General features: G+C 38.6%; 1 protein-coding gene across 1 annotated transcript; it reads left to right on the forward strand.

The window, feature by feature from the left end:
• Positions 1 to 1,225: 1,225 nt before the first annotated feature.
• LOC133648511 (SH3 domain-binding glutamic acid-rich-like protein 2) lies at positions 1,226 to 21,750 on the forward strand. The gene is made up of 4 exons (XM_062044675.1): positions 1,226 to 1,484; positions 9,622 to 9,807; positions 19,480 to 19,560; positions 21,177 to 21,750. The coding sequence occupies exons 1-4, from the start codon at positions 1,440 to 1,442 to the stop codon at positions 21,189 to 21,191; spliced, it is 327 nt and encodes a 108-aa protein (XP_061900659.1). The 5' UTR covers positions 1,226 to 1,439; the 3' UTR covers positions 21,192 to 21,750.
• The last annotated feature ends 189 nt before the right edge of the window (positions 21,751 to 21,939 follow it).

Raw genomic sequence — 21,939 nt, forward strand, 5'->3', positions numbered from 1 at the left:
CCCTGCGACCCCGAAGGGAATAAGCGGTAGAAAATGGAGGGATGGATGTTTATTCTGGGCACTGACATTTTAATGTGTTCTGATGATATATAGATTGAATTAAGATTGCATAAACATACACATAAACAACAACTCATACAGTCAAAATAATACATGTTTATGTAGTAACTCATAAGTTTGTCCTTACACGGGATTCGAATCACATACTGTATAAAAAGGCATTTTTATGAACGCAGTCTTGGCATTCTTTTAACTTTAACTTTAACTCTGATTGGCTGGAGCCCCATCAAGACATGTCTGACAGGCTGCATCGCTATTGGCGGTGCTCCATGCCAACAAGACATTACTTTTTAGACATTTTTTTAAATTAAACATAATTAGTTATAACTACTGACTTGCCTTGATTACAGTCACATTAATGCATAAGATGATTACATTTCACCCCTAAACTAACCAAGGACTTCCTTTTTTACCATCAAACTGAGATTTATTACTACAGCACTACTTGCTGTCCATATCCTACCAAGTCAGACCTACACTGTTCCAATATCCATTTCTCTGTTCTCAATTGTTGATGACTGATGATAACAACCAAACCTACACCCCGGATTGTAAATAATGTAAATAATTCAATGTGATTATCTTGTGTGATGACTGTATTATGATGATAGTATATATCTGATAGTAAATATCTGTATCATGAATCAATTTAAGTGGACCCCGACTTAAACAAGTTGAAAAACTTATTCGGGTGTTACCATTTAGTGGTCAATTGTACGGAATATGTACTTCACTGTTTTAATGTTGTAAATGTGATGTTTTATGTGTTGTTTACTGTTTTTTAATGTATACTTGCTGCTGCCCTCTTGGCCAGGTCTCCCTTGGAAAAGAGATCTTTGATCTCAATGGGATATTACCTGGTTAAATAAAGGCTAAATAAAAAATAAATAAAAACTGTGCAACCTACTAATACAAGTCTCAATCAATCAATCGAAAGGTTTACATAAAGCTACTTCAAAGCAGCAAGATTATTTAAAAAATTTAACTTTCAAAGTAAAGATGGTCACAATTGTATGATATTGAATTTCAGTAGGATATAGCATCAATCAAGCGATATTGCATATGAACATAATCTTAACAATTCTAAATGGACACATATGGAGAAATCTTAAATACACGACGAGTAAATGTATAAAAAAGAGGACGATGACAATGTGTCGTTTTAATTCTAAAATCCATACCGGAAGTGTTGTGTTCAATGTTGCTCACGCGAGGACGACGCAGTACTGAGAGTCGGCAGCAGCGCACTTAGTTTGAAATATTCGGCTCGAATCTTACTTTTAACACTTTGTCATTAAAAAAACACACCGTTTTCCCTGCTTTGATGTGACACGGTCGGTTAACTTTGTCCATGTTGTGACCGTAATGTGGAATTAAAAATGGTCATCAAGGTTTACGTCGCCTCGTCAAGTGGATCTGTGGCGGTGAGTGTTGCCACTAATTTGGCTGTTTTTTCATGGGAAGTCTTGAATGTGGACCGCAAATTTGTTTCAAGATGTTAAAGTTATTGTCAGCGACTATAAAGCGCAAAAATGTTCACGTCTAATATGAACCGTGTTATATCGTACACATAAATATGCTCTTCATTGCTTTCTTCTTACAAAAAATCAATTCATCCAGCATGCATGTAAAGCCATTGATGCGGAATTATTAATAGTTATATATAATGGTTTTTGCCAAATGTTGCCTTTGATCATTGACAAAGGAAGTGGTTTTAAGTCACATACATTCACTTATTTGACAGAAAGAGAGGAGCACACAGACAGTACAGCCATGCACGCCTGAATAAGTTCTCATTTAGGTCAGTCATGCCAGTGCTGAGCTTGTGATTGCATTTGTCTCTGAATGCCTTTCAATCGAGTTAGGAGGGACTGCTTTCAGCTGCTGGGAAAGGAATATGTTTGGGGTAAGAAAAGGTTCAGAAACACGTGGGAGTGGAAAAAGAGAGCTAAAATGAGCTTTTACAGAAGCAGATTAGTGGGGCGGAAATCATCTGTGCCCAATTGATTAAGCGCCAATTGGGTTATGCCATGCTTGTTATCGGACAGTGCAACAATAAGTACACCGTTTTTACAGAAAAACTTTACTGTTCAAAAAAAGACAAGTGCACATCAAACACACTTCCCTTTAACCATGTTTTACTGAGCAGCCTGGACAGAGCTACTCCACAATCCATTTTTCGTTCTATGATTATTGTTAAACGTTTGCTTTATTGTCATCACCGACCCCTTCAACCATTAACCTCCAAAAAGAAAATGAAATGAAATAAACATTTTTGCGAACATTTGGAAATGTTATAGATGATAAAATGAATTGTAAATCTCATGTAAAAAATATACAACATAAAGGTGCAAGAAACACGTCTATAATGAACAAAGCAAAACATGTTCTAGACCAAAAATCACTTCATATTCTCTACTGCTCGCTAGTGTTACCATCTTTTTTTTTTTTTTGCTTATTTCTTTTTTTTTTTTAATGTCCTGCCCAGCTTCTCGGGCAAATCATATAGCAGATGTAGATGCCCATATCGGCTGTTCAGATTTACTTTACAAAAGAGAAGTGTAGGATACTTCTCTTGTTGCCTTACTTGTATTTTGACTTTATTAAATGTATTTATATTATCATTTGGTGCAGCCGGGCCGGAGCAGGAGGGGATAGAAAGAGAGAAAAAGAAAGACAGAGAGGGGAATTCTGGGGACAAGAGGGGGATTAGACAGAGAGACAAAAACAACAGCAAACACAACAACAACAACAACAACAACAACAGAGCAACATCAGCAAATACGACATGTACAAATATGATGGTAAAAGTAATAGCAAATAAGCAGTTAGCGAAAATAAAAAATACAGAAATGACAATGAGCATTATTACACTAAAAATGGAGCAATATGACTACCAATAAAAATAGTGCTATTGATAATAAACAATACCAATACTTTACCTTTATTATCAACAATACAATTGTTCAAATGCAACAGTACATATACGTAATGATAACTTGAGATACGAAAGAATGCAGAAAAATGGAGGGGAAAAAAGAGAAGCAACCTACATTAACCTTGTAGATTGTTATAGTAACAATAGGTTAAGCTTTGTCAGTGTGCCATGTGTTATACCCAGTTTACCCTAGGGCAACAACGTTAATATATGTTTGATGAAACGTGATTATGTGCATGAGTGTATTTGAGACACTTTTGATTTAGGGCTATATAAATAAACATTGATTGATTGATTGATTGATTGATGTGTGCATATGTACTTGTATATGTACAGTATGTGTATATGTGTGCTTGTACAGTGAATGTATATGTACAGTATGTGTATATGTGTGTACAGCGAATGTATATGTACAGTATGTGTATACAGTATGTGTGTTTGAACAGTGAATGTATATATACAGTATGTGTATATGTGTGTTTGTACAGTGAATGTATATGTACAGTATATGTATGTGTGTGTTTGTACAGTGAATGTATATGTGTAGTATGTGTATGTGTGTGTTTGTACAGTGAGTGTATATGTACAGTATGTGTATATGTATGTTTTTACAGTGAATGTATATGTACAGTATGTGTATACAGTATGTTTGTGTAATGAATGTGCGTGTGGATGTACGAACTTTGAGTGTGTAAATATGTACTGTATTTATTTGTATATGTATGTGGGAGCGTAGGTACCTATGTATGTGTGTGAGTATATGTGAATTTCCATGTACAATACATTTGACTCCCAGTGTGTGCGGGAGCCAGAGTACGGCCCCAGCCTCCCGAGAGCCCATCCCACAAACAGTAGGTGTTGTGCCCAGGGAACCAGAGGCCACCGCCCCCACGCAGCCAAGCCGGACAGCGACAGGAACCCCAGAGCCTGGCCCACCGCGCCGCCCACAAGGGCCAGCAGCAGGCCGCAGACAGACGCACCCGGCAGAGGACAAGGCACGAGAAAAGCAGGGGGCAGCCAGACCCCAAGCCAGCGAGAGACCACACCCCACACGGACAGAAAGGCGGGACGCCCCGCCCGAGGGGCCCGGAGACCCCCCGCAACCGGACGGGAAGACCGCCCCCGCCCCACCGGCAACAGGGTCCCCACGAGCCCCACCCCCCACCCCCGGAGAGCACGGCAAGGCCAGCCCACAGCCACCCCACCCAAGCCGGCCGCCACAGGACCACCCAGCACGGGGCCACAGGAACCACCCACCCCACCCGCAGGGACCCCAACGGTGGAGATGGAACAACCAGCAACCGCCCAGCCGAGTCCCCCCCTGAGGTAGGGGAATAAATAAATAAAATAAATAAATACATAATAATAATAATAATAATATTAATAAAATATATATTTTTTAAAAGAATAAATACATAATTAAATCTATTTATAAAAATAAAAAAAAAAGAGAATTAAAAGAAGATCACAGACATGCTGACACACAAGGTCGCTACCCCAACAACTGGCCGACTCGCAGCACCTCGGAATACCCTGCAGCACCAAGCTACCACAGTAGACGCAGGGACCAGACCCAGCAGGCCCCAACCAAGACGGCCACCCGGAAGGGATGGACGGTGGGACCCAGGAGCTCCAGACACGCAGTCCGGATGCAGTAGCCTGAGGCACCGACCCCCACCCGACAGGCAGGCCCAGAATGCACCCCCAGAAATATACATACATATATATATACATACACATAAACATACACATGTACACATACACACACATGCATACACATACACATATATATACATACATACATACACACACACACATACACACACATACATAAACACAGTTTGTCAGCCCCGACAACCACCACGCGCGCTGCCACCAGTCACAACATCAGCCACCCCCCTGCACCAGACCCAGCAGCCACGGGCGCCCACACCCCAAACAAACGGCATCAGAAACAGCAGCCACAACACCCCCAGACAGCCAGCACCACCCAATCAGATCAAAGCGATCAAAAAAAAAACGCGCCCGGCAACGACACGCCAACAGGATCACAGAGACCAGCCAGCGCCAGCCCGCCAGCAAGCCCAAACGCCAACACGCAAACAAGAGACAGTGTTACCATCCATCCATCCATCTTCTTCCGCTTATCCAAGGACGGGTCGCGGGGGCAGCAGCCTAAGCAGGGAAGCCCAGACTTCCCTCTCCCCAGCCACTTCGTCCAGCTCCTCCCGGGGTATCCCGAGGCGTTCCCAGGCCAGCCGGGAGACATAGTCTTCCCAACGTGTCCTGGGTCTTCCCCGTGGCCTCCTACCGGTCGGACGTGCCCTAAACACCTCCCTAGGGAGGCGTTCGGGTGGCATCCTGACCAGATGCCCGAACCACTTCATCTGGCTCCTCTCGATGTGGAGGAGCAGCGGCTTTACTTTGAGCTCCCCCCGGATGGCAGAGCTTCTCACCCTATCTCTAAGGGAGAGCCCCGCCACCCGGCGGAGGAAACTCATTTCGGCCGCTTGTACCCGTGATCTTGTCCTTTCGGTCATAACCCAAAGCTCATGACCATAGGTGAGGATGGGAACGTAGATCGACCGGAAAATTGAGAGCTTTGCCTTCCGGCTCAGCTCCTTCTTCACCACAACGGACCGATACAGCGTCCGCATTACTGAAGACGCCGCACCGATCCGCCTGTCGATCTCACGATCCACTCTTCCCTCACTCGTGAACAAGACTCCGAGGTACTTGAACTCCTCCACTTGGGGCAGGGTCTCCTCCGCAACCCGGAGATGGCACTCCACCCTTTTCCGGCCGAGAACCATGGACTCGGACTTGGAGGTGCTGATTCTCATCCCAGTCGCTTCACACTCAGCTGCGAACCGATTCAGTGAGTTATTATTATCCAGTGAGTGTTACCATATCTGAGTTATTGTGCAGAAATATGGGGAAACAATTACAAATGTGCGCTTCATTCACTGTGTTACAAAAAAGATCACTTAGAATCAGTGGCGTGCGGTGAGGTTAATGTCTGGTGAGGCACGACTGCATCATCACAGTCAGATTTACAAACTTATGAACCTGCAGTGCAGGTGTACCTAATGTTGTGTCCCTGCGGTCGTTCGCGGCTCCTGCAGCGCGAGCATTGTTGTTTTTGCACTTTTTGGCTCCTTGTTAAGTGACTTTTTTTGGGTGGATTCGGTCTTGCACGTGGAGGGTTTGGGTGTGGGGTTTGGCTGGTGTGGCGCTCCCGTCGGGCGGTGCATTCTGCGGCGGAGATGCTTGGCACCAGGAGGCGGGGTTATGAGACGAGCCTCACACAGTGTGTCTTCGCAGCAGTTTTATGAATGCTCAGCACTAAAAATATGTTACACACATACAGTTGTTGACAAAATACACTGTACATTATATACCTCAGCTAACTAAACTATGGAAATGTATAATATAATTCATATAGCAATACGGTCTCACTGCACAGCAGCTCAGCAGTTAGCTGAGTCATTGCGCACAATCCATGTTGAGGCACAATGCAGTGACGTGCCTCAACTGGCTGCTGATCACCGCACCGTCTCTTCTCAGTATTTGAACGGCAAATGTGAAAATAAAAATAATCTAAAACTGTTGAAGTTAAATGGAAAATAACTTTAGTATAATCACTGGATACATATAACAATTTAATTATTATTTTTTTTCTTTTTACTTTTTTTTTCTTTCCATGATGGCAGGTGAGGCCGTGCCTCCCCTGCCTCTAGTGACTGCACGCCACTGCTTAGAATAATACATAATGTTGGATATAGAGAACATACAAACCCTTTATTTATTACATCCCAATTATTGAAATTCAACGATTTGGTGCATTTGCAAACAGCTAAAATGATGTACAAAGCAAACTATAACCTGCTACCCAAGAATGTACAACAATATTACATCACAGTTATTGAAATTCAACGATTTGGTGCAATTGCAAACAGCTAAATTGATGTACAAAGCAAACTATAACCTGCTACCCAAGAATATACAACAATTATTCTCAACAAAAGAGGAGAAATATAACCTTAGAGGAAAATCTAATTCAAAACATTTGTATGCTCGTACAACACTCAAAACCCTTAGTATATCAGTATGTGGAATTACATTATGGAATGGATCAAACAAAGAACCAATATGATTCAGTTTAAGAGACTGTTCAAACTACAAGTGTTCACAAAGTACACAGAATAATAATTATGATGAACATCTTAAACCCTTTTTTTCCCCTTTTTTAAAAATATTTTCTTATTGAGACACATATTATTTATATTTTAATATTTGTTTGCTTACTATGGTATATTATTTATTTGTTCACTGTTCTGTTACAGAGAACAAGGAAATTGGATACAATTGCTATGGTAGGATTAAATAAGCTCTGCTTCTTTCTACTCCTTTTTGGACGTGCTGTAATGAAACAACTGGAATTGTTTGATGCATTACATTGTATCGTATGCATATTCGAAATAAACTGAAACTGAATTGAGCTGAATGTTTGGAAGATCCAAATCAATTTTGAGTGTGATATGTTTCAAATGTGCTGTTGTTTTTTTGTGTAGTTGGCATCCGTTATTTGTCCTCAGGAGCCCTGTTCTTTTTTTTGTAATGAAAGGATTAGTCCAAGATAATCCCTTCATTTCACATAATACTCTCAAACAATTGACGTGTATGTAGTGCATGCAGAGTGAGGGATACTATTTTTATATTTCATGAACAAGTGTTGAAACTCGCACGCCTCCCAAAGACTGTGACACACCCATCCAATGACATGGCAACCGCTTTAATTAAGTTTTCCCAGTTTTTCACTAGGCTGGAAGAGGCAGCAATGTGTTGCTATTGTGCAGGCACTTTAGGGTCAGACTTGTTTGGGTGTGTGAGTGGACTGAACGTTCTCTGACAGGCAAACAATAGCTCCATTGTGGCTGCCATGGGCATCCCCAATATACTGTACACACATGCCCAGAAGCATACCAGAAAATCACCTCGTTATTTAAAAAAAAAAAAAAACATTTTAAAGAAACTCAATTACTAAACTATACTATAGAATTAATCAATTTAAATGTAAGTAATTTCTTATTCATTGTCTATTTGTAAATACATTACCGGTATTTGCATATTTCACCTACTTGTCCAAGACTAAGTTGAGTTTTAATAACATTTATTATAATTGTATTTTGTTTTCATTAAGTTATTTATTGTTCAGTTCAATTTAATGTTATAATTTCCTTTTTCTAAATTGTCAAACAATAGGCAGACTGTTTGGCAATTCTTTTCAATGTTATATTTCATTATTTCATTATTGAATTATTTGTAATTCTATTTATTTGTCACATTTACTGTCCTCTACTTGTTCTGAACTAAATAGACTGTAATTCTATTTAAATATTTAAGTGTTTTTTTTATTGTAACTAATAAGTTTCTGTTACTTTATTGTTGCTTACGTATTTTCTTTAAGTGTAATTTATTTTATTTGATCTTAATCTAACAAAAGATGAAATTCCAAATTTCTTTATATGTCTTGACTTTGACAATAAAGCTTTCATACATGTGTAACTCTTTCTTCCGGTGACTAACAACATACAAAGCTTATTTTGCACTTAAAGTGGAACTGCACTTATTTTTATTTTTTTTCTTATCGTTCACAATCATTATTAAAGACATGACGACGGATGGATTTTTTAAAATGCATTTTAAATAATAACTAAACGTAAATAAAAGTCGTCTTACAGTGTAGCAAATGGGAGCTCCATTATTCCACCTATCAAATCTGATAAATAACCATTCAAAAAGCTTCAACAATACTCCATATGCATTTCGTGACTTGAATATTAACAAAGTATGAGTGATATTGTTATTATAAGCGCTAAAGCAGACAAACTATTATAGCGGCGAGATGATCACTTCCGGGTGTGCCTGTGTTTACATCATCAAGTGGTCTGCTGTTTCCTCGCCTCCTTGCTCCCTGCATGTTTATTGTGGATCATAAATCATGCCTCTTACCTGAAGAGTAGACGGCTATTGGCTGGGGATGTAATCGGACAAGTTGGGACACTTTGACAGCCATTAGGACCTGGATCTGGAGAGGATACACGAAAAGCGCTTGTTCAAATGTATTTGATATTTAGAATGCATTTTTTTTAAAATCCATCCCTCATGTCTTTCAAAATGATTGTAAACGATAGGCAAAATTCCATAAAAAGTGCAATTCCCCTTTAACAGTAAGTTACTGTGGGCCCCTTTTGATGCGATGTAATGTAATATGGCTTAGTGGTAATGAGGAAGTTGACAATAGTATTACACCTATGGCGACATAGACGGAACAACTTTAATTAATTTTCAAACTTTACGGCCCTAGTGTGTGAATGTGAGTGTGAATGTTGTCTATTTGTGTTGGCCCTGCGATGAGGTGGCGACTTGTCCAGGGTGTACCCCGCCTTCTGCCCAAATGCAGCTGAGATAGGCTCCAGCACACCCCGTGACCCTGAAAGGGACAAACGGTAGTAAATGGATGGATAGATGGATGTTGATATCGACTTAAAAGAGCACTTTTTGGCGACATAAGCAGTGCCCTATTTTGGGTCAATATTTATAACCCTTTCTCTCTCCAGGTAAAAAAACACCAGCAGTCAGTGGTGGGTTTCCTCGAGTCACATAGAATCCTTTTCCAGGAAGTAGACATCACCATGCTGCAGGAACAGAGACTCTGGATGTACCAGCACATCCCTCGGGACAAACAGCCAGACAAGGGCAACCCGCTGCCTCCACAGATCTTCAATGAGGATCGCTACTGTGGGGTACGACTGCTGGCATCTCATAATGTTTGCCTATTCAGTGCCTTAACATTCACAACCTTTTTTGAACATTGTTTATGGGCAACTCGTGTGTATCCATTTGTTTTGATTGTTGAGGATATTTACATGAAATTAGCATCTAATTGCCCATGAAAAAAATCAAATTAGAAGAAAGAAATTTGTAAATAAATATTTTTAAATGCTACTGTTTATTTATTCACTAGTTTTTTTTGTTTTGTTTTTTAATTAGGTAATCAATAGTGAAACCTTTTAGTAGGGACCACTTAAAAGGGAACTGCAGTTTTTTTTAAATCGTTCACAATCATGACGCCGGGTGGATTAAAAAAAAAAAAAAGCATTCTAGGGTTGGAATTGGGGCATAATTCACCAAAATGATTCCCGAGCGCGGCCACCGCTGCTGCTCACTGCTGCTCACTGCTTCCCTCACCTCCCAGGGGGTGGAACAAGGGGATCGGTCAAACGCAGAGAGTAATTTCACCACACCTAGTGTGTGTGTGACTATCAGTGGTACTTTAACTTTAACTTTTATTCTAAATATTACATAAGCGTAAATAAAAGTTGGCTTACAGCGGAGCCAATGGGAGCTCCATTATTCCACCCATAAAATCAGATTAATAACCATTCAAAAAGCACCAATACTCCATTTACTTTTCGTGACATGAATATTAACAACGTATTAGGGATATTGTTATTACAAGGGCTAACGCAGACAAACTATTTATAGTGGCGACATGATTACTTCTGGTTGTGCCTATGTGTACATCATCGAGTGGTCTGCTGTTTCCCTGCTTCCTGTAAGTTTATTGTAGATCATAAATCATGCCGCTCACCTGAAAAGTAGATAGCTGAGAATATAATCCGACAAGTTGTGACACTTTGACAGCCATTTCGATCTTGACCCCTTCCACCCCATAAATTTAGCCTTGTCACAAAAGACCAATGAAATTGTCGAACAGGTCATTATTGACCAATGAAATATTTCACATTGAATCAAACATTCATTATGCAATCACCCTCATTACGGCGATGACACCACAAAATGAACACATCGCAGCCTCAAAACCGAAAACGATCAACCTGACTATCAAAAAATGAGACCTACGTCCGCCGCAGAGTACGGAAATCCACCACCACCAACGGGCTGCCGCAAAGCCGGACCGTCGCGCCAAAGAAGACCACACAGTAAAACAACTTGCACTGAGCCTAGTCTATAAAATTCGCTACACCTCCCTGATACCGAAGTACATGTCAAACTACTTCCATAACGTAAATGACCGCCATAACCACAACACCAGAGGGAGCACCACAAACCATGTTAAACCCAGACTCCGATCTAACAAAGGTCTTAAAGGCCTACTAAAACCCACTACTACCGACCACGCAGTCTGATAGTTTATATATCAATGATGAAATCTTAACATTGCAACACATGCCATCATGGCCGGGTTAGATTAGTAAAGTGCAATTTTAAATTTCCCGCAAAATATCCTGCTGAAAACGTCTCTGTATGATTACATCTGCGCGTGACGTCACGGATTGTAGCGGACATTTTGGGACACCATTGTGGCCAGCTATTAAGTCGTCTGTTTTCATCGCAAAATTCCACAGTATTCTGGACATCTGTGTTGGTGAATCTTTTGCAATTTGTTTAATGAACAATGGAGACAGCAGATTAGAAAGCTGTGGAGAACTGGGACAACAGATACTCTTACCAGGAGGACTTTGAGTTGGATAGCAGACGCGGTACCGTGAGTACGTAGCTGCGGCTTCCAAACATTTGATCACTTGCCCGTACGTGCGTGCCGCTATGTGCATGTCACGTACGTAACTTTGGGGACTTTGGGGAAATATATGTGCTGTATGAACTTTGGGGAGGTGAACGATACTTTGGGCTGTGGGATTGAGTGTGTTGTGCGGGTGTTTGATTTGTATTGGCGGGTTATATGGACGGGAGGGGGAAGGTGTTTGTTATGCGGGATTAATTTGTGGCATATTAAATATAAGCCTGGTTGTGTTGTGGCTAATAGAGTATATATATGTCTTGTGTTTATTTACTGTTTTAGTCATTCCCAGCTAAATATCAGGTCCCACCCGCCTCTCACAGCATCGTCCCTATCTGAATCGCTTCCAATGCCCTCTAGTCCTTCACTTTCACTTTCCTCATCCACAAATCTTTCATCCTCGCTCAAATTAATGGGGAAATCGTCGCTTTCTCGGTCCGAATCGCTCTCGCTGCTGGTGGCCATGATTGTAAACAATGTGAATATGTAAAGAGCTCTTCTGGTACAGGCAAGGCTTTTTTATCAGCGACCAAAAGTTGCGAACTTTATCGTCAATGTTCTCTACTAAATCCTTTCAGCAAAAATATGGCAATATCGCGAAATGATCAAGTATGACACATAGAATGGACCTGCTATCCCTGTTTGAATAAGAAAATCTCATTTCAGTAGGCCTTTAACTCATTCTCCTTCTATGCCACATCAATATGGAATGCACTCCCAACAGGTGTAAAAGAAAGTGCACCTCTACCCTCCTTCAAAACCGCACTAAAAGAACACCTCCAGGCAACTACAACCCTAGACCAGGGGTCACCAACCTTTTTGAAACCAAGGGCTACTTCTTGGGTACTGATTAATGCGAAGGGCTACCAGTTAGATACACACTTAAATAAATTGCCAGAAGTAGCCAATTTGCTCAAATTACCTTTAACTCTGTTATTATTAATAATTAATGACATTTATCTTTGTGGAAACACTGATCATCTTAATGATTTCTCACAATAAATATATATAGAAACAGATAAATATCAATATGCAACACTTTATTTTTATATTTTCTCTAAGTGCACATTTTTCAAATTGAACATTTTCAAATGATCACTTCTAAGACAGTCTTGTGAAATCACAATATCCCATTTTAACTAGCTAGCCACTAACATTTTTTAACAAATCATGAATTACTTTGCACCATGTTTGTACAAATAATAACTCATGTAAAATACAAAAGTAAACTCTCAAATTTTTAAATCATGTCACACTTTGAACTGGACACCAAATCTGTTATCTGTTTCTTTGTCAGTTAGTGGGAAGCCTGGCATTGCATGCTGTTAACTAGTGTGTTGTACTCTGGTGTGTAACTTGACACTGCAACTCTGAGTGAGTCTTGCAGATGTGCATCAGTGAGGCGTGTTCTGTGTTTGTTCTTGATGAAGTTCATGTCAGAAAAGGCTGATTCACAAAGATAAGATTTTTCCTCATTGTTTGCGGAACCTTCTTAATCTTTTGGACATATTTTCACAGCAATCTGGCCTTAAGCTTAATTATGATAAATGTAAAATGTTAAGGATCGGAAATCTAAAGGGAACGTCCTTTCGAATGGAATGCAAAGTGCCTGTTTTGTGGACAGATGGACCAGTTAACATACTTGGTGTTGTTGTCCCAGAAAATCTGGAAGATCTAGGCCAGGGGTCACCAACGCGGCGGGCACCAGGTCGCCCGTAAGGACCAGATGAGAGATTTTTTTCCTGCTCTGATTTTTTACACTGCATTTTAAAACACTGTTATTTAACAAACTGAATTTTTAAACACACAAATGTTTCTCCCAAATGTTTATTCAATAAAATGTGTCTGTCTTTAAAAGCATCAATTGCTCCAAAGATGTATTTAAACATTGAGTGGTACACAAATGTCCTGTTGGACAAAAAACATGTACTGTATCAAAATAAATTGTATCCTTTTTTACAAGTGATCCCCTCCCAGAGAGTCTGCTGGGAAACATGGCGGGGTTCATAAAGGAAACAATCCACTCATAGTGGTGTTTTCAATTTTATGTGCCAGAAAAAAGAGACGATATTTTGCAGCAGTTAATATGGATGAACTCTAATATTGTAATAGATGGAAAGCCTTTCTTTTGGAAAAATATGTTTGAAAGAGGAATCATTTTTGTCAATGATATTATCAATGAGAATGGTAAAATTATGAAGTATGATGAATTTAGAGCTATGTATGGTGATGCTTGCTCAAGCTTTTCATTTTATCAACTAACTGGAGTAATTGGGAAAAGATGGAAACAAATAATTAATTATGGAACTACTAAATTATTAGTTTGTAAACCTCTAATAAGAAATTCTAGTTGGCAAAAAGGAACTAAAATAAATGGAAAAATATATAATTTTTATTTAATAAAGAAATCTTTGAAGGCTGCCTCATACAACACAAATGGAAAATGGGAGGACTTTTTTGACTGCCCGTTGCCATGGGATGCCATATTCAAACTAATCTATAAAACCACTATCGATGTGCAAAATCGTTATTTTCAAATTAAAATTATTTATAACTTCTTACCCACAGGGAAAATGTTAAAATTATGGAATATGACAGAGTCAGATGATTGCCGATTTTGTTGTCAGGAGCCTGAATCCACCCTGCATTTGTTTTGGTATTGTCATATTGTGTCTTTGTTTTGGGTGGAAGTTGAAAAAATGTGTTTAAGGATTGGTTTGTTTATGAAGCTTAATGTGGTTTCTGTTATTTTAGGAGAGTTCATTGACAATCATGATTTAGTCAATTTAATTATAGTACTCGGTAAAATGTTTATTTTTAAGGCCAAAAACAGATATTCACTTAGTATTACTTTCTTTAAAACATTTATTCAGTATTTTCTAACTTTAGAAAGTTACATGGTTGAAAACGATAATGATGCCAAAAAACATTTAAAAAAAGATGAGAAGTCCTCAAAGGCTTATTTTGAAAGTATAATTATGTTTATAGATTATATGATATCTGTTGTTGTGTTCCCTAATTTGAGTGACCTGGACATAATCTGGACTGTACATAAAGGCTTATTTTGAAAATGTAATTTTGTTTATAAATTATATGCAATCTGTTGTGTTCCCTAATTTTTTTCTGTGTACATAAATGAAGGTGTGTGTTGCTGAGTCCGACTTGGACATTATCTGGACTGGGCCTGGTTTAAAAAACCCTTTAAACAAATCTAATTTCATTGACAACCTGGTCTGTTGAAGATAAGGCCCTTTTTTAAAAAAATAAATAAAATAAGATAAATAAATAAAAAACATTTTCTTGGATAAAAAAGAAAGTAAAACAATATAAAAATAATTACATAAAAAATACTAATTAATGAACATGTTAGTGGACCAGCAGCCTATACAATCATGTGTGCTTCAGGGACTGTGTCCCTTGCAGATGTGTTGTCTATGTTGTGGGAACCAGAATATTGGTAGCAGAAAGAAATAACCCCTTTTGTGTGAGTGGGTGTGGATGAGTGTGCATGGGGGAGGTTGTTTGGGTTGATGCACTGATTGAAAGTGTATCTTGTGTTTTTTCTATGTAGATTTAATTTATTTTTTTTTAATTTTTTTTTTTTTTAATTTTTTTTTTATTTTTTTTTTTTTTAGAACAGGCCCGCGGGCGACTCGTCTGGTCCTTACGGGCGACCTGGTGCCCGCGGGCACCGCGTTGGTGAACCCTGCCCTAGACTAACACCCTCCCCCCACCACATCCCGTCTCCCCTGATTGTAAATAATCAAATGTAAATAATTAAATGTATATACTTGTTCTTATGCTTTCTGAGCTCACTATGTTCACTGCTCGCTGTACATATCCTACGAAGTCAGACCTACACTGTTTCAATGTCAATTTCTCAGATGATATCATTGTTGATGACTGAAGTGCTGATATCAACCAAACCTAACCCCCCCGCCCCAACCCCCTTCACATCCTATCCCCCGGATTGTAAATAATGTAAATAATTCAATGTATATACTCTGATGATTAACTTGTGTGATGACTGTATTATGCTGATAGTATATATTTATTATACCATGAATTGATTAACGTGGACCCCGACTTAAACAAGTTGAAAAACTTATTCGGGTGTTACCATTTAGTGGTCAATTGTACGGAATATGTACTGTACTGTGCAATCTACTATTACAAGTCTCAATCAATCAAAAAAAACAAGCCCAGAGGCAACGCGCCTCGAGGCAAAAGTGAAAGTGAAAACGAGTCTGGATGAAGAAGCCCGTTGTCCCCTCAAATCTGACACCAAATTCGATGACCCGAATACGTAAATATTTCATGTTTCAATGTGTACACCTACCGACCAGTAGACATGCACGGCCTATATACAGGACTGTCTCAGAAAATTAGAATATTGGGATAAAGTTATTTATTTTCTGTAATGTAATTAAAAAAACAAAAATGTCATACATTCTGGATTCATTACACATCAACTGAAATATTGCAAGCCTTTTATTATTTTAATATTGCTGATTATGGCATACAGCTTAAGAGAACTCAAAAATTACATCTCAAAAAATTTGAATATTTCCTCAGACCAAGTTAAAAAAAAAAGATTTATATTAGCAAAACAAAATCAAACATTTGAAAATGTCAATTAATGCACTCAGTACTTGGTTGGGAATCCTTTTGCACGGATTACTGCATCAATGCGGCGTGGCATGGAGGCATCAGCCTGTGGCATTGCTGAGGTGTTATGGATGCCCAGGATGCTTCAATAGCGGCCTTTAGCTCATTTGCATTATTGGGTCTGGTGTCTTTCAGCTTCTTCTTCACAATACCCCACAAATTCTCTATAGGGTTCAGGTCAGGGGAGTTGGCAGGCCAATCGAGGACAGTAATGCCATGGTCAGTACACCAGTTACTAGTGGTTTTGGCACTGTGGGCAGGTGCCAGATCATGCTGGAAAATGAAATCATCATCTCCGTAGAGCTTTTCAACAGATGGAAGCATGTAGTGCTCTAAAATCTCTAGAAGCGTCTGACTTGGGCTATAGAAAAGAAGCACTGGACAGTCGCAGAGTGGTCCAGAGTCCTGTTTTCAGACGAAAGCAAGTTTTGTATTTCATTTGGAAGTCAAGGCGCTAGAGTCTGGAGGAAGGCTGGAGAGGAGAAAAATCCAAGTTGCTTGAAATCCAGTGTGAAGTTCCCACAGTCAGCAATGGTTTGGGGAGCCATGTTAGCTGCTGGTGTTGGTCCACTGTGTTTCATGAAGTCCAGAGTCAATGCAGCTGTGTACCAAGAGATTTTAGAGCACTACATGCTTCATCTGTTGAAAAGCTCTACGGAGATGATGATTTCATTTTCCAGCATGATCTGGCACCTGCCCACAGTGCCAAAACCACTAGTAACTGGTGTACTGACCATGGCATTACTGACCTCGATTGGCCTGCCAACTCCCCTGACCTGAACCCTATAGAGAATTTGTGGGGTATTGTGAAGAAGAAGCTGAAAGACACCAGACCCAATAATGCAAATGAGCTAAAGGCCGCTATTGAAGCATCCTGGGCATCCATAACACCTCAGCAATGCCACAGGCTGATTGCCTCCATGCCACGCCACATTGATGCAGTAATCCGTGCAAAAGGATTCTCAACCAAGTACTTAGTGCATTAATTGACATTTTGAAATGTTTGATTTTGTTTTGCTAATATAAATCTTTTTTTTTAACTTGGTCTGAGGAAATATTCAAATTTTTTGAGATGTAATTTTTGAGTTCTCTTAAGCTGTATGCCATAATCAGCAATATTGAAATAATAAAAGGCTTGCAATATTTCAGTTGATGTGTAATGCATCCAGAATGTATGACATTTTCGTTTTTTTAATTGCATTACAGAATATAAAGAACTTTATCACAAATTAATATTCTAATTTTCTGAGACAGTCCTGTATGTACAAAATAAGATTTGTCCCAAAATTAAGTGGGTGCAGCTGATATTTAAAAGCGCTCTGTAGTCCAGAAATTACGGTACCCCTGTTAAAAGGACAAAAATCAGGAAGAAAAACCCCAACTCTAAGCAAGCCCAACTTTTTACTACAGTTGGATCTTCTCCCTGTTTTATGTTGAATTTATCCCACATACTGTTGGTATATGTAGAGTAACTACATTACCCAGAAGTCTTAGCGGTAGCCTGAACCCAAATGTAGAGACAGTAGTACATAGCAGAGATACAAGTAAGTATGAGTATTTTGCTGAGTTACACAGTAAATAAAGAGTTCCTGTGTTGGTGAAAGCAGCTGTTCGTTATTGAAGCATCAAAGGACATACACATTTTACCGCATGGACTTGTCGGTGATGTCACTTCTTTTGTTTTGTCTGGCGGAGTTTGAGCTGCTCTGCTACACAAACGCACCTCGTGGAAATTAGGGGTAAGACTCAATCTTCCAACATCATGCATCCTTGCAGCACATTTTAATATTAGTGGCCGCTATACGGTGGCACAGGTGTTAGTGCATGTGCCTGACAAAACGAAGGTCCTGGGTTCAATCCCGGGGTCTTTCTGTGTGGATTTTGCATGTTCTCCCCGTGACTGCGTGGGTTCCTTCCGAGTACTCCGGCTTCCTCCCACCTCCAAAGACATGCACCTAAGAATAGGTTGATTGGCAACACTAAATTGGCCCTAGTGTGTGAATGTGAGTGTGAATGTTGTCTGTCTATCTGTGTTGGCCCTGCGATGAGGTGGCGACTTGTCCAGGGTCTCCCTGCCTTCCGCCCGAATGCAGCTGAGATAGGCTCCAGCATCCCCCGCAACCCCGAGAGGGACAAGCGGTAGACAATGGATGGATGGATATACAGAGTTAAAAGCAAATCTATTTCGGGATGTAAAATAAGTGGCCACTATAGACTGGTGGCCACTAACTTAGATTTAGACAAACGTTATTGATTCATAAGAAAAATTGTTCCACACAGTAGCTCAGTTACAAGGGATGGAAAGGGTAAGGATGAAAAGGATAATGCCGGTATAAAGTAGACTAAAAATGTACCATAGTAGCAATATAAAATATAACATATATGTAATATTTACATATTATATATACAGTATATAATATATACAGATATATTACATTATATTATATCTTTATATAATATGTACAATATATGACAATTTTTTTTACAATTTTTGTTTTTTTAGACTAACACAGGCTTAACTATGATTATTTTGAGTGATCGTCATTATAGGTATTTATTTGTTTTGCTTTTTAAAATACATTTTTTTTGATTGGTTTGCTTAAATGCGTATTTGTAAAAAAATGTTGAACTCACTTTATTGATTAGTTTTTAATTAGTTTGTAGTTACCCCATTTATTTAGTAATGATCGCTGCATCTTTTTATCTTTCTTTCTATGTCTCTCTTGTTTTAAAGTTGTTTTTTTATCTGCATCTGGTTTGTGACATAGGATGGATTAAAACTGTACTAAGTACATGCACAATACGAAAAAAAAGATGACCACACAAATGCGAAGTGATTATAATAGGTCCCATTGTGCCTTCATGCAAATTAATGATTGTTGCTGATTCTTCCAGAAGGACAGTGATGGCACAAAGTAGGTCAGGTCTATTTTGGTTATTTACATTTAACTACCTTTTGCCTAGCGGGCTGGTGAGTTTGATCAATTCAAGAGTTTATGCACGCCACCTCATAATCCTGTCGTAATCCCGTTTTCATGGCCGCCCGTGGAAGATTATGTGGCTTCACTCTCACTGGGTGAAGTAATCCATCATTACTCCCCGTAACAACATTTAATATTACTGTAAAAACAGAAGCACTACTTTTATATATTGTTCATCAAGGACATACTGATTTTATTCAGCATTTATTCCGCATTCCTCACAGGACTATGAAGATTTCTTCCAGTCTAAAGAGAACAACACTGTGTTTGCATTCCTGGGCATACCTCCTGGACCATCTGTCAAAGTAAGTACCACTACATTTATTCTGCATGTTACACAGCTTTAATACCTCATGACCTGTCCATTACATCACCTCTTTTAAGGAGAATAATTTAGTGGTCATGTTAAACCTTGGTTACTTACAGTATATTATATACTGTACTGGGTTATTGCTATTTGCATGTACAGATGAAACTCAACAAATTAAAATATCGTGGAAAGCTTGGTTTATTCCAGCAATTAGATTTACAAGGTGAAACTAACACATGACATCGCCTCATAACATGCAACTTAAGATATTTCAAGACTTCTTTATTTTTTCACTGAGGACCGCACACTGAAAAATTAAAGCATGTGGTGGCCATTTTGATATTTCTAATTTTCAATACAATACAATATATAGATTTTTTTTTTTAATCTTAAGGGCCCTCAAGTTTGGTCCCAGGTATCCGGAAGGGTCTCAGTCATTAAAATGTAAAAAAATAACCCATATGTATTATTATTGTTATTTCAATATTCAATGCTTAAATCTCTTAATGAACTTGAGGTCTATCTGGCGATGTGAAGTAAAACATTTCTTTAAAAATTGTATAATGTTTTAGCAAGCACTTTTTCTCAAAGAAAATCCTGTTTTAATGGCAAAACTACAAAATATGCAATGTTTGTGTGTGGAATATTTGATGTGAAGTAATTGGAGCCTTATCTAAGTCAGTAATTCATAATATTGTTAATTTTAATTCATTATTATTTTTTCAGGAAGTTTTTAAGCAAAACATTTTAAAAATAAAATTGTTTGAAAATAAGTCATTCTTTTTTGTTATTTTTTACTTTCAACATTTAAGTCTCTAAATTAACCTCAGATCCACCTGAGTTTAATTTGTCTTGTTTGTTTTTTGTAAAGATTTTTTTATGCCCTTTATGTCATAAAAAACTTAGTTTTTTATATGGCAAACACAACAAAAATTCAATATTTTCCTAAAAAATATTTCAAAGTGCAATAATTGGAGCTTGAAATAGGTCAATAATTAATAACAACATTGGTTTTGATTCATTATTATCTTTTGAGCAGACAGCTTCAAAGGAAAAAAAACATTACACCTGTTTGCTCTTTTAATTCTACTTGTTGTGTTTTCTTTTCATCAGTTTTTTAATAGTATTTTTATAATGTGTCGTGGGTCGTTAAAAAATTAGCTGCGGGCCGCAAATGGTACCTGGGTCATTGTGTTTATTTCCCTTTATGCAACTTTGCTATTTTACACACCCACTTTTTTTTTCCTCACATTTTTTAGGTAGCTTTCTTATAAATATGGAACAATCCCCGTTGTAAAAAGTATAATAGGGATACATACTATCATATACTTTTCTAATTATAACTTGTTTATTATCATTAATGTGTACATTTAATTGAATGTTAGGGTTACCTAGTCTGCTTCCTTGCGTTTTAAAAAGCAGGACCAATATGTGGTATTATTATAGTTTTAGCGTGCATTGGTGACATTCAAGTGTCATGTAACGTACAACAAAACATGAGAGTATCAAATCCACTCTCTCCTGGTATAAAATGCAGCAGTGGAGCCAGCGTAGCCATCATATGATGTACAAATTGATAAGGAGTGTCTTCTTTTGTTTTTTGGAATACAGGATTCTGAGTCCTAGGTGACAACACAACAACCTCCTCATGTGTCCTCTTGCTGTGTATGCCAGCGTGTTGCCAAACGTGGGACATTTGGCCTTGTCTGACAAAAAAAAAAAAAAATGACTTTCTGACCAAAAAATGAGGGTTTACGTTTTATCATGTTTGCTTTTCACCTTACTGAAACTGTCGTTTTTGACCCACATTATGTACGCACCTGCCTTTAAACATATACTGTAAATTATATTATTGTGGGTGTAGAACAGTTCCTAATATTTGAAGCCAAGTATATGAAACAGTTCCTCACCACTAGAGGGAGCAACGACACATCCAATTGTGCTTTCATCCACTTGCTAGTTCGAAGTCTCTGTCCAGTGGGCTACATGGTGGGGGTCTATTTTGTATTGAGTCACATTACATTGTGCAAGTGTACCTAATATTGTGTCCATTGTATATATCATTTCCTGTGTGCTGTGCCATCATATTGTAAACAAAATTTGACATTTGACATTTGTCAAGTTCAACGATCACAATCTTTTGTCTTTGAATGTTTCAAAGCTAATAAAAGTTTCTAAACGTACTCTGTCCTTTTTTTTTTTCTTTGTGGTTTTTGTTATTTTTGTATGCCGCCACAGAAGTGCACCTTTTTATGGCAAAGAGATAAAGTGTGATTAAAACCATAGAAACAGACATAGCTTTGTCCTAGCTGCTCAGTACAACAGGACTAACGCAGTGATGATAATGAAAGATGTAAATGAGTTGTTAGTGTTG

The sequence above is a fragment of the Entelurus aequoreus genome, linkage group LG04 (genome assembly GCF_033978785.1).
Source record: "Entelurus aequoreus isolate RoL-2023_Sb linkage group LG04, RoL_Eaeq_v1.1, whole genome shotgun sequence".
NCBI lineage: Eukaryota > Metazoa > Chordata > Actinopteri > Syngnathiformes > Syngnathidae > Entelurus > Entelurus aequoreus.

Excerpts from the sequence above, each read along its gene's own strand:
- LOC133648511 (XM_062044675.1), top strand. The coding sequence starts at position 1,440 with ATGGTCATCAAGGTTTACGTCGCCTCGTCAAGTGGATCTGTGGCG. Across the intron at positions 1,485-9,621 it reads CGTCAAGTGGATCTGTGGCG|GTAAAAAAACACCAGCAGTC; the intron begins GTGAGTGTTGCC and ends TTCTCTCTCCAG. Across the intron at positions 9,808-19,479 it reads ATGAGGATCGCTACTGTGGG|GACTATGAAGATTTCTTCCA; the intron begins GTACGACTGCTG and ends CATTCCTCACAG.